Source organism: Zingiber officinale, chromosome 1B (genome assembly GCF_018446385.1).
Source record: "Zingiber officinale cultivar Zhangliang chromosome 1B, Zo_v1.1, whole genome shotgun sequence".
NCBI lineage: Eukaryota > Viridiplantae > Streptophyta > Magnoliopsida > Zingiberales > Zingiberaceae > Zingiber > Zingiber officinale.
The window spans coordinates 117,970,317-117,983,743 of NC_055986.1; the positions used below are offsets into that span (position 1 = coordinate 117,970,317).

Here is a 13,427-nt window from a genome sequence, read left to right on the forward strand (position 1 = left end):
ATGAGAAGTAGTAATCAAGTTAGAATTGCTATTCCGAGCTGCAAAGATGATTCATGGACGGAAGTGGAAAGCCTTCTCGGTGCTCCACCGCCAAGCATCTTCGACGTCCCTTTACCGCAAGGCGACGTAGAATCGATCGATGAGAGGGCAATTAGAGGGCTTAGATTGCGCATTTGGAACGATATCGCCCGCCTCAGACGCCTCAAAGAGTTTCATCGGTACAAGGAGCTTCAGCAAAACCGCGTCGTCGGCGTCGCCAGGATGGATCGCTCCCAATCGCAACGCAAGAAGTTGGCGCGCGTCCATGGGAAGATCTTAAACGAGGCGCTGGAGCTGATGGAAGAGGGCAACGCCAAGGGGTTCGTCTTCGGCCTCGTTCCCTGCCACAGCAAGCCCGTCACCGGATGCTCCACCAACCTTCGCGCTTGGTGGAAGGATATCGTCCGCTTCGACCGCAACGGCCCCATGGCAATGACCAAGCACTATATGGAGACTTGCCCCGGCGACTTTGTGAGGAGTAAGATCGCCGTCGGCTTCTCCATCCCCGTCGCGCTGACAGAGCTGCGCGACGTTACTTTGAGCTCGCTCCTCTCTGCCTTGATGCCCGTCTGCGAGCCGCCGCAGCGCAAGTTCCCGGTCGAAAAGGGTCAACCGCCGCCTTGGTGGCCGACTATGGAGGAGGGCTGGTGGCGCGAGGTAGGGCTGCCCAAGAACCCCACTCGACCCCCCTACAAGAAGCCACACGATCTCAACAAGGCATGGAAGATTAGCGTGCTCATTGCGATCCTCAAGCACTTGATGCCCGATCTCAACAGGATCCAGTACATCATCAACCATAGCAAGTGCCTAGAGAATAAGATCACTGCTAAGGAAGTTGAAATTCTCAACATTGTTCTATTGCATGAGCTCAATAAGCATTCAAAGGAGGAGCAAGAGTCCCCCGAAATACGTCAGGAAGACAATTTTCAGTCTCAGACGTTCCCCAATGAACACCACCAGTTTTTCGAAGCTCTACTAGGGGAAGACAATTTTCAACCCTCTTCATTATGAATCACTAATTATCAGGTATTTAAGGAATATGATTGATTCAAAGAGTTTGAGATTTGAGTCATTATCATTGCTTGTCTAATAAAATGTGCTACTTGAGATCAGATGCTTTTCAGTTTAAGATAATCAGTCACCTTATATTAAATGAGATGAATATGCCAAGCGCCAACAATTCATTTCCCCTAAAACAAATAATTAAAGGTCATTCACCTGAATCTATAGATTAAAATTAAAGCAAAGAAAAAAATTGAGAAGGATAAATCAGGTATTTAATCAAGAGAGGAATTGAAATTTACCCTGAAACATAGAATGCTAAGCACCAATAATTCATTATCAAATTCAGAAACTTAAACACACCTAGACGGTAAAAACTTGTCAAAGTTGACTTCTGCATGCATAGTGGTGCAGATGGAGCAACGAATATGAAACTGTAACATGTAATTGGCACGTTAAGCACCAGTTGCCTTTGATATTTAGAAGTAGATGCAGGATCCAAGGATGGGCACCTCAACTTACATAAACCACTGCCAAGATTGCATATCCAGTAGAAGCATACCATTCCCGATAAAATATCCTACAGAGTCTCGTCTTCATGGTGCAGATACAAGCCAAACCGAGCACAGGCTTCGCAGAAGGCTAGTTCTTCTGCTGCAGCAACTGGGTCTTTAAATCGCTCATCATTCAAAGACACAGGCGCAGTAGAGTCACGGTGTGCCTGCAACAATCATCTATATTTAGCTTAATACATGCGAGAAATCTGACGGCATTTTGCCTACAAAAAGGTCCAGAGCAACATGCCATCGCATATTTTGATTCTGTTAAAACAAGCATTTTACCAAGGAGATAATACTTTATAAAACAGGTAGTGGTTTGACACTTGATCCGGTAATTCAATACGACAAAAGCAAATAAGAAGCTAATATTTGATATTCAAACATTCAAAACTGAGATAGAAATGGAAAAAGAAATTGTGAAATAAAATTGTTATATAGGCAAGTACCTCGCCATCCAATCCATGTACCGTGACTCAATACACCGCAGTCATAGTGCCATCATATGAGAATATGACATTAAGAACTTCCACACACCAGCATTAGGATAAGCAAAAAAAAAAAACAAAAAAAAAAATCGAATTGAATGAAATTTAAAACAAGATTCATAAGACTGCCATCAAACTGAGATATTACAGCTCCAACTGAACTAAGTAAAAGGTAAGCAGATATTACAAAATATACACGAGATTCTATTTGAATGGAAAAAAATATATAGATCTAAATCAAATCTGTCTTCTAGTTGTTTAAGGAGGGACAAAATGAATTATATTAAAAAATGCTTAAGCCCTGACTATGTAGTTTGACTACATAAACCATTTTTCCCCATGTCTATGTTTAAGGCCAGACCATACAGGCGTTGCTATTTGAAAGAAAATAATTTCTTTATGTCAAATATGTCCTATATAAAGCGGTGGAGATGGCGCGTTGGACAGGTGACACTACTATTGACTTGGAGAAGACCTCGAACTAGAGAAAAAGTTGCGAACTAGAGCGAAAAGGGGCTCCGAGTGCCTTCTTCCTCTCTGCACACACGGAAGAGATCCCCCATAAGTTTAGAGCGAGAGCCAAGGGAGCGGTGCCTGGCGCAGGCCCTCCGATGCTCAAGTCAGCCAAAGTGAAGAAGATGAACAATAATTCTATAGCAAGTGTGTATGTGTGCCTCTGAGAGCGTACCTGGCCAAGAGAGGATCTCCCTTTTTGTATCACCTCTCATAACCTCTGTAACAATGAGGTGATGTTGGATAATGGAAGATATACAGTCTGGAAGATGTGTCGTCATCCTCCGAGGAATCTTCTATTAACAATGTCTGAACTGTCTTTTATAACTTACGTCATTAATGAGGTGGTCGAGAGTGTTGGGATCCTTCGTACGGCTAGAGAGGGGGGGTGTGAATAGCCGACCCCAAATCGATCGCGTTTCTTCCTACAATTCGTTAGCGCAGCGGAAAAACAAACAAGGAAACGAAAACAAGAAGATCAAACCTCAACGCGTCGATGTAACGAGGTTCGGAGATGATACTCCTACTCCTCGGCGTGTCCGTAAGGTGGACGAAGCCTCTCAATCCGTCGGTGGATGAGTCCCCGGAGAACCGGCTAATAATATACTCCTTGTGGGTGGAGAAACCTCACCACAATCTTTTGCAACAGCAAACAAAGGAGTACAACAATAGAGACAACAAACAAGAACAATAGAAATTGTAAAACACTTGCTTGCCTCTTGTTGTCGACTGGAACCTTGAAAGACTTCTCGATCCAAAGCTAGAACACCGGAAACTCACGCAGAGCTTGATGAGAGCTCAAAGCTCAAGAGCACACCGAGAGTCAAGAGCGTAAGCTCAAGAAGAAAAGAAGAAGAATTCGTAGAAGCCCTCACCCTTTATACCGCGAAGGAGAACAATGAAACTAGCCGCTGCGTCGAACTCGATCGGTCTCTGACCGATCAGACTGATCGGTCCCAGGACCGATCGAGCCTGGACCGATCAGATGTCCACGGACCGATCCCAACTGTGCTTCCGCGACATCGTCTCCGATCGGTCCCGGATCGATCAGATCGATCGTGGACCGATCGCCTCTTCGCGAGCTCGATCGGTCACACCGATCGAGCAAACAGATCACCGGATCGGTCGGTGACCGATCCGAGCTTGGTTTTGCCCAAACCAAGTCCCAAGACTTCCAAACCAATATCCGTCAACCTTGACCTATTGGTTCATCATGCTTAGCATCCGGTCACCCTTGACCCGCTAAGACTCCCCACCAAGTGTCCGGTCAATCTTTGACCTACTTGACTTTCCAACAGAAGTCCGATCATCCCCGATCCATCTGGATTTTCCAACACCCGAAGTCCGATCATCCCCGATCCATCCGGATTTTCCAACACCGTAAGTCCGATCACGATCCATCTGGATTTTCCTTGCCCGGTTTCACTCACCAGACTTTCCAACCGCCTAACATCCCAGTTAGGACTTTCCCGGCTTCACTCACGGGACTTTCCACACTGCCTAACATCCCGTTAGGACTTTCTCATTGCCTAACATCCCGTTAGGACTTTTCCACCGCCTGGCTTTACTCCCAGGACTTTCCACACCGCCTAACATCCAGTTAGGACTTTCTCATTGCCTAACATCCCTTAGGACTTTTCCACCGCCTGGCTTTACTCACCGGGACTTTCCACACCGCCTAACATCCCAGTTAGACTTTCTCGGACTTTCCCGCTGCCACTTCTCCGTACAAGTCTCCATACTTGGACTTTTCCTGCAAGTCTCCATACTTGGACTTTTCGCAACTCAGGTTTTCCAGTGCCAAGTCTCCATACTTGGACTTTTCCAAAGCCAAGCTTGGACTTTTCCGGCTAAGTCTCCATACTTGGACTTTTTCCCGAATCAGTCAACCAGTCAACCTTGACCTACGGTTGCACCAATAATCTCCCAAACATCTATTCTTGTCCCATATCAAGAATAGAATTCTCTCACGAGTGTCAAACATCAACATGCAACTTAACTAGGTCAACCTTGACCTAAGGTTGCACCGACAATCTTCCCAAGTCAAACATCAAAATACAACTCGAGTCAAGTCACCTCGAGTCGGGTCAACCAGGTCAACCTTGACCTAAGGTTGCACCAACAATCTCCCTCTTTTTGATGTTTGACAAAACTCATAATCAAGTTAGGTTAACCCGATAACCTAACTTAGGTTTCCCAACCATCTTCCAATGTCCATGTTCTTTCCTTGAACATTCTCTGGACATTCTCCCCTTAGGTTAACCCGATAACCTAACTTGGGTTCTCCAATAATTCTCCCCCTTTTTGACACACATCAAAAAGAATTCCAATGTTCTACCTTGAACATTCCTTGTCATTCTTCCCTTAGCTTAGGTTAACCCGATAACCTAACTTGGGTTCTCCAATAATTCTCCAATGAACACTCTCCCCTTTTTGACACACATCAAAAAGAAAAAGGAGAGTATCAAGGTCAAGAGTTTCTTCCTAATGAAAGTCCCATACCTTTCATTGAAACTCTTAATTTCCCCCTTGATACTAAACTCAACAACCAACTTAGTGATAATTCCATATCACTCAAGTCTTTAGGAGTAAAAACTCCCCCTAAAAGTCAACTCCCCTTGACAATTAGGTAAAACTTCCCTAAAGGTCAACTCCCCTTGACCATTGCACCAACAATGTCTTGGCGAGTTTCAAACCTTTAGAAATCCACAAACCCAACTTCCAATGAAATTTCGCACCAACAGTGAAAATCGAACATGCATCGATCGGTCCCCGACCGATCGAATCCTCGATCGGTCCCACCGATCCACCCTTCACCGATCGCATCGATCCTCACCGATCGTCCTGATCGGTCCCTGGATCGGTCGGTGACCGATCCATACTCAATCAGATTTCGATTTCCGGAGATTCAGAAACTCCTAATAAATTCCAGAAAATTCCAAAAATCGTAAAATTTTGAGGATACACTCCTCATACCATATACTATCACGGAAAAATAATTTTCTATGAAAATAACTTCCATTTTTGAATCTTGATACAAAGTTCAAAAACTTTAAAATAGTTCAAGTTTTAACTCAACTTTGTATCACAATGTTCAATGATGAATGCTATCACTAGGAAAGCTTCATCAAGGTTTTTCAAAACAATTTTGAAATGAATTCAAACCCTTTAATTTGGGACCACAATCTTAGGGCTATATGTACATGACTTGTACACAAGCTTTCCCTATGATCCCCCATATCTTGAATTAGGCTCATCTAGGTACAAGAGCTATGCACCTTGATCCTAATTCATGATCCTAATATCTCACACACATCTAGAGTGTATCAAGCACATCCATGTCAATTTTGATGTGAGATATGGGTTTAGGTATCTTAGGCTAAGGTCTCATGCATTTTCTAAACACAAATTTGATCTCAATATCAAAATGTGTTTTTCATCCTTAAATCAATTCAATTGATTATTAATGCAAGAGATGATGACATGACATAAAATGGTATCATAAATGAGAACATGTGCCAATGTCATGATGTCATGGCATAAAGTTTGAAACTAAACTAACACATGACATATAAACTAGCCTAAGTATTATCATAACATTTCAAATGATAATAAAACTAAATATGATGTCATGACATGTGAAGGCAAACAATCATGGCAAGATTTAGCATAAATAAATATACCTAGATTACCTATCTAAGTATCCTTAACCACTTTGCTAACCTAAAATTTAACCCTAGATTGCCCATATATCCCTAAGAGAAAAACCAAAATCCCAATTATGGTATTTCTCTAGGTTTTCTTAAATTGTGCCAAATAAGATTAAAATATTCTCACTTTGGCACACTTTACTCTTCCAAGGAGTGAATGATAAAGATTATTCCATTTCATTTTCAAAGGTTCCAAAAACCTTGAAAATGTTCCTTGAGTGTCAATTTCCTCAAAGTTGAGTTAACTACCCTTCTTATTGGAGTTGACACTCTCTAACCCATCTATGGGGTAGAGAAAATGCTCCTAGGAACCCAATACCTATTAGAGCTCATTGGGTTCACTAAATATTCACTAGGGATGACTTCCCTAGCAACCCTCCTAATGACCCTCTTGGGCTTTGAAGCCTTGGTCATTTGGGTCTCATCAAGGTCAACTATAGGGGTGACTCCCCTTGTAACCTTGGTAATGGTCTTCCTAGCCCTAGGTTTTGTTCCATAATCGAATGGAACATTGTGATAAGTGGGCTTGACCATTTGGGACTTAGGTTTGTGACCCAAACTCTTTTTGTCCTTGGACATTGGTTTTTGACCCTTAAACCCTAGAGATGACTTCTCCATGTTTTTAAGAGCCTTTTCTAAATTATCAAGTCTTGACCTCAAGACTTGATTTTCCCTCTCTAATACCTCAAGTTTTAATTTGTCATTTTCTCTTGAGATATTCCTAGGCATGTGTCTAGTCTTCTTGGGATTTCTACCTAGGTCTTCCTTAATTTTAGAAGCGTTAAACCTAGGGTTGGTATTTCTAGTGTTATCCTTACCTAGGCTAACATGTTTAGCACCTAAGCACATGTGTTGATTTCTAGTGTTAACATGCTCATCATTATTTGCAATAGCAATAAAACTACTAGCATGTTTCTTATTTGAATTGCAATAGTGTGCCTTAAAAGGTACCTTAGGGTTTGCCTTAGCTCCCCCTATCGATGTGCATCCCTTGTCCTTGTGAGGTTGCCTCCCCCTTGGACATTGACTCCGATAATGTCCCCTTCGCTTGCATTGGAAGCATACCACGTGCTCCTTGCCTTTGCGTGTCGGGACTCCGGCTCCCTTGACTTTTGGTGCCGGTGGAGTCTTCCTAACCCTCCTTGGACACTTACTCTTGTAGTGCCCATGTTTCCTACACTCAAAACACATTATGTGTAATTTGCTTGAAATCACAGTGTTTGAGTTACCTAGGGTTGTGGATGGAGATGAGCTTTCTTCTTCAACCCTTCCGGAGGTGGAAACTTCTTCTTCTTGCTCCGAACTTGAGCAAGAGGAACTCTCCTCCTCTTCTTCCTTGGATGTTGAGTAGCCCTCAACTCCCAATTTGCTCCCTCCATGATGTGAGCTACTTGGCTCACTAGGCTCCTCTTCATGGCTTGAAGTGGAGCTCTCCTCATGGTACTTGGCCAAGTTATCCCACAATTCCTTGGCATTGTTGTATTTACCTATCTTACACAAAATATTAGTAGGTAATGAAAATTCAATTGTTTTAGTTACCTCATTGTTGATCGTGGATTGGTGGACTTGTTCCTTCGTCCACTTGTTCTTCTCTAGAGGCTCTCCTTCTTTATCCATTGGAGGAGAAAAACCTTCTTGTACACAAAACCAGTTCAACATATTAGTCCTAAGAAAATACATCATCCTTACCTTCCAATATGTGAAGTTGTCGTTGTAGAAGGGTGGAATCGTGATGTCTTCTCCGAATTGATCCATCTCTAGCTTTGCTCCCACGGGTGTTGATCCGACGAAGAGCGTCCTCGCTCTGATACCACTTGTTAGGATCCTTCGGACGGCTAGAGAGGGGTGTGAATCGCCGACCCCAAATCGATCGCGTTTCTTCCTACAATTCGTTAGCGCAGCGGAAAAACAAACAAGGAAACGAAAACAAGAAGATCAAACCTCAACGCGTCGATGTAACGAGGTTCGGAGATGATACTCCTACTCCTCGGCGTGTCCGTAAGGTGGACGAAGCCTCTCAATCCGTCGGTGGATGAGTCCCCGGAGAACCGGCTAATAATATACTCCTTGTGGGTGGAGAAACCTCACCACAATCTTTTGCAACAACAAACAAAGGAGTACAACAATAGAGACAACAAACAAGAACAATAGAAATTGTAAAACACTTGCTTGCCTCTTGTTGTCGACTGGAACCTTGATGAAGCAGAAGCTTCTCGGATCCAAGAACAACAGCAACTCAGCAGAGCTTAGATGAGAGCTCAAGAAAGCTCAAGAGCACACCAGCAGCTCAAGAGCAGCTCAAGAAGAAAGAAGAAGAATTCTTAGAAGCCCTCACCCCTTTATACCGCGAAGGAGCAATGGAAACTAGCCGCGAAGCTAGAACTCCGATCGGTCTACGGACCGATCAGATTCTTGGCCGATCGGTCCCGCCGATCGAGCCTCTTACTACGATCGGTGTGGACCGATCAGATACCGATCGGTCCACGCATCGATCCCAACTCGGCCGTGCTTCCGCGACGCCGTCTCGATCGGTCCCCGATCCGATCGGACCGATCACCGCCTTTTCGCCTCTGCTGATCGGTCACCGATCGATGAACAAAGAGCTTGTATCCGATCGGTCACCGCACCGATCGAGCAAACAAGGTATCGGATCGGTCTGGTGACCGATCCAGAGCTTGGTTTTTGCCCAAACCAAGTCCCAAGACTTCCAAACCAATATCCGGTCAACCTTGACCTATTGGTTCATCATGCTTAGCATCTGGTCACTCCCTTGACCTGCTAAGACTCCCCACCAAGTGTCCGGTCAATCCCTTTGACCTACTTGGACTTTCCAACACCAGAAGTCCGATCATCCCTGATCCATCTGGATTTTCCAACACCAGAAGTCCGATCATCCCTGATCCATCTGGATTTTCCAACACCAGAAGTCCGATCATCCCTGATCCATCTGGATTTTCCCTTGCCTGGTTTCACTCACCAGGACTTTCCAACTGCCTAACATCCCAGTTAGGACTTTCCCACTGCCTGGCTTCACTCACCAGGACTTTCCACACTGCCTAACATCCCAGTTAGGACTTTCTCATTGCCTAACATCCCAGTTAGGACTTTTCCACTGCCTGGCTTTACTCACCAGGACTTTCCACACTGCCTAACATCCCAGTTAGGACTTTCTCATTGCCTAACATCCCAGTTAGGACTTTTCCACTGCCTGGCTTTACTCACCAGGACTTTCCGACTGCCTAACATCCCAGTTAGGACTTTTCCTCGTGCCAAGCTCCCTGCTTGGACTTCTCCGTGCCAAGTCTCCATACTTGGACTTTTCCAGTGCCAAGTCTCCATACTTGGACTTTTCCCGTGCCAAGTCTCCATACTTGGACTTTTCGCGTGCCAAGCTCCCTGCTTGGATAAGTCTCCATACTTGGACTTTTCCAGTGCCAAGCTCCCTGCTTGGACTTTTCCGTTGCCAAGTCTCCATACTTGGACTTTTTCCCGAATCAGGTCAACCAGGTCAACCTTGACCTACGGTTGCACCAATAATCTCCCAAACATCTATTCTTGTCCCATATCAAGAATAGAATTCTCTCACGAGTGTCAAACATCAACATGCAACTTAACTAGGTCAACCTTGACCTAAGGTTGCACCGACAATCTTCCCAAGTCAAACATCAAAATACAACTCGAGTCAAGTCACCTCGAGTCGGGTCAACCAGGTCAACCTTGACCTAAGGTTGCACCAACAGAGAGAATATGCTATCATAACGTGTTAGCTGATGGCGGGTGTAGAGTCACCTTCGAGGATGGTTCCACTAAATGAGTATATTGTAATAGAAGAATATTTTCTGACAAATAATCGTTATTCTCTGACATTGCTGAACCCCGACTGACCCTGCTTCTGGCCAGCTGTATGATAAGGGATTTGTACCCTTACAGAATGGGGAGCGCTGTATTATAAGTCTAACCATCCATGGGGTCAGCCATCTTTATACTGAGAGTTGTATTATAAGACTGATAAAACTGAACCTGTAAGCTGGAAGTAATATTGTAGAAGTGGGGAGTTGGACCCCATATGTTTAACTGGTACATTAAGACCGAACGAGTTTATTCTGATCGGTATTGTAACCGACCGGCTTGTGTAGGAGATAGGGACATTGAGCCCTGTAAACCCAACCAACTTGATGACTGATCGGTCGTATGAAGGAGGACTGACATATGAGGAGTACACTAAAGCCCATAGGTTCGTCCAGCTATATACTAAGGGAATATGCTGCAACAATGGGGAGTTATATCTCATATGCTCGATCAACTCTGGGGTCGATCGGGTTTAATCTGTATGTCTTAGCACTAAACGGAGATATAGATCCATTAAGCCTGACCGACTCAAAGGTCGTTCGGGTTTAATTTATATGTCTTGGCATTGAACGGAGAGATAGGTCCATTAAGCTCACCCGGCTCCAGGGCCATTCGACCATATATTGAGAGAGCGACTGCTAAGCTTAGATATGCCCAATCGGCCTTTGAGCTGGTCGACTATATAACATAGATCATAATTTCGACAGATCTTTGTGTCTGCCGTTGTTTACAAGAGGAGCACTAGATCCTTCAAGTCCGACCTGCTCTTAGGTTGACCGTCCTTACACCGAAGGCCTTGGCGTTGAGGGAGGAGCTAAGACCTGATGATAGCGACGTTTTAGTCACCACCTCACTTTGACTCTGACCCAATTCAGCATGCCGTTTTGACCCCGTTTTGCACACATGACAACTTTTAATACTCGCCGTATCATATATAGTTGTTTGAGGACATGAATTACATAATTTACGCCAGCTACATGAATTTTTCTATTTTCTGCCTAAGAACTGTCAGTGTGATTTTGTTTTCAAAAAAATATCACTACAGAGGATCTAAACAAAAAAAATTGGAAGTGAGAACAAGTGGAAACTGTCAGTATGTTTTAGTAATTAAATTCTCTAAATTCTTAATAGAAATGAACTATGAAATCATGTGGAGTACATTCTAAACCACAAATTGATTGTCTACATTCCTTTTGGCTCTTCTTTAACAAGACACAGATCAGCTAGAAATATTCAGATTTCTTTAACAACGAACGAATAAACTAAGTTATATTTTCAGTTTGATTTAAGATTATACTTAATCAATGTAATTACAATTATTTTAAGATATATAATATTATTAGTGATATAACTTTGCATAGAGTTAAATGAAGGGAAAAGATCTATGTAGCCAACTCCAAATAGTAGGGACCAATACGACAAGCTTGATGATCATGATTTGACATTGTAAACAATGAATGAATAAACTAAGTTCTCTAGACATGTTCAGTTAGTGATTATTTTCAGTTTGGAGGACTTGGAGGAAAGTAAAGACATCGCAAATAATCCTCAAACAAAAGCCACTCACAATCACTAATGTAAAAGCTATAACAAGCTCAGATGCACACAGCAAAATTTCTACATCACTAAATCCTATCAATTCTACTAGGTACCTACCTGGATATGCCAATATGCTCTAGAGGTTCTCCTACATCACCAATGTCATAAAAATGCACATTTGATTTTCTTCAGTAATTATGTTATAAGCATGGTTGTTTCTCATAAAATATCAAACATCAAAGAAACTTGTTTTTCCTAAATAATGAGAATTGATAGGATTAGTGAATTATTAATAAATTCAAGTTGAAGATGATTTATTTCTTGATGGTTCCTTTGATGATTTGTTTCTTGATGGTTCCTTGAACTCATTGAGGGTGCTCTTGCTATGATGATCTTCTAAAAATGTATTCAATTCATCTCTTTCTTGATGCACTTTACCTACATAATCATTTTAATGAAAAGTGGAGATATAAAAATGTCAGTATATTCTGCTTCTTTCTACTTTATTATCCTAAATTTGTTTTTATTTGAATGTCAAATGGATCATGTTCTAAGAGAGTCCGTAAGCATCTTTTATATTGCTCACTAAATGGAAAGAAGACGTTGGAATTTAAGAGAAAGATACCACTCTTTGAATACTCCTTTCTGGTGTGCACCAGCAATGAAACCTGGAATTGCAGAGGACACTCAAGCTAGATTCAATTTTTTGATATTTGGCTGAGTGAACACATACAAGACAAAAGAGTATCAGTGCAGAGGAAGTAAAGAAAGAAAGTGAATTCAATCAAACATTAAGAGAAAGAAAGAACAAAGGAGGGTATAGACTATAGATGAGGTATAATAACAGATCAGGTTCACAAAAGGATCATGAATGCTACAAAAAGAACAAAAAAGACCACAAAAATTTATCAATTGTTGCAACATCATTTCCTTATAAAACAACCACTCAAGCTCTTTAATTTGATTTTAGAATAGGAAAGAGAGAAGTATTGAAGACTAGCAAAATTAGAAGACAAATGATAGTATGATGACTAAACAAACAAATATCGCCAAAACTTCAGCATCTAGTAGTCATAGTCATGGATTCAAGCTCAGTCCCGAGGCAAACATATAATCCAACCCAAAATTTGATAGCTTGGAGAAATTCAAAGGTCAACTAGCCTAGGCTATGATGCACAGAACCAGAATTGTCAACTCTAGTTATGCAAGTTAGCACTTTTTGCAGATAGTATAGTATCAAAGAAATTCGAAGGTAACAAACCCTTGATAGTTGACTTTAACGATAGGCAGCTGCTCTAAATGAAACGATTGTTACTACTAATTAAAAAAATTGATAAGCCCAATTAATTTTAGAATGATCGATTCGATCCTATAGAAATTTTCAATAGGATATAAAAGTAAATCGAACAATATTCACAACGGACAGTTCAAAAGTCTAATATCTTTTAGTTACGAGTCCTATTAAAAAAAAAATTCTACAAATTCTAATGAAGGATCAAATTATACATACCTATATGACAACCTAAATATCTTACCATTACACAGCTTGAGGGACAATTACTACTCATAATTGACCTTCATCCTAATGATTAATCAGTCACGTTTTAAAATTCTGTAACGATGTAAATGTGTTAAATATAATCGAGCTCAGCTGGTACATGAAATATTCCAAAAAAAAATTAAAAATAAAAAATCAGCAAATGCTTACAAAAAAGATCCAAATATGCAGC

At 42.0% G+C, this 13,427-nt stretch overlaps 1 protein-coding gene across 1 annotated transcript; it reads left to right on the forward strand.

Moving 5' to 3' along the window:
- LOC122041282 (protein ETHYLENE-INSENSITIVE 3-like 1a) lies at positions 1 to 1,137 on the forward strand. Its single transcript, XM_042600924.1, has one exon. The coding sequence runs from the start codon at positions 1 to 3 to the stop codon at positions 1,048 to 1,050; it is 1,050 nt and encodes a 349-aa protein (XP_042456858.1). The 3' UTR covers positions 1,051 to 1,137.
- Positions 1,138 to 13,427: the final 12,290 nt, after the last annotated feature.

Bases quoted from the DNA above. Each gene is read 5' to 3' on its own strand.
- LOC122041282 (XM_042600924.1), top strand. From the start codon at position 1: ATGAGAAGTAGTAATCAAGTTAGAATTGCTATTCCGAGCTGCAAAGAT.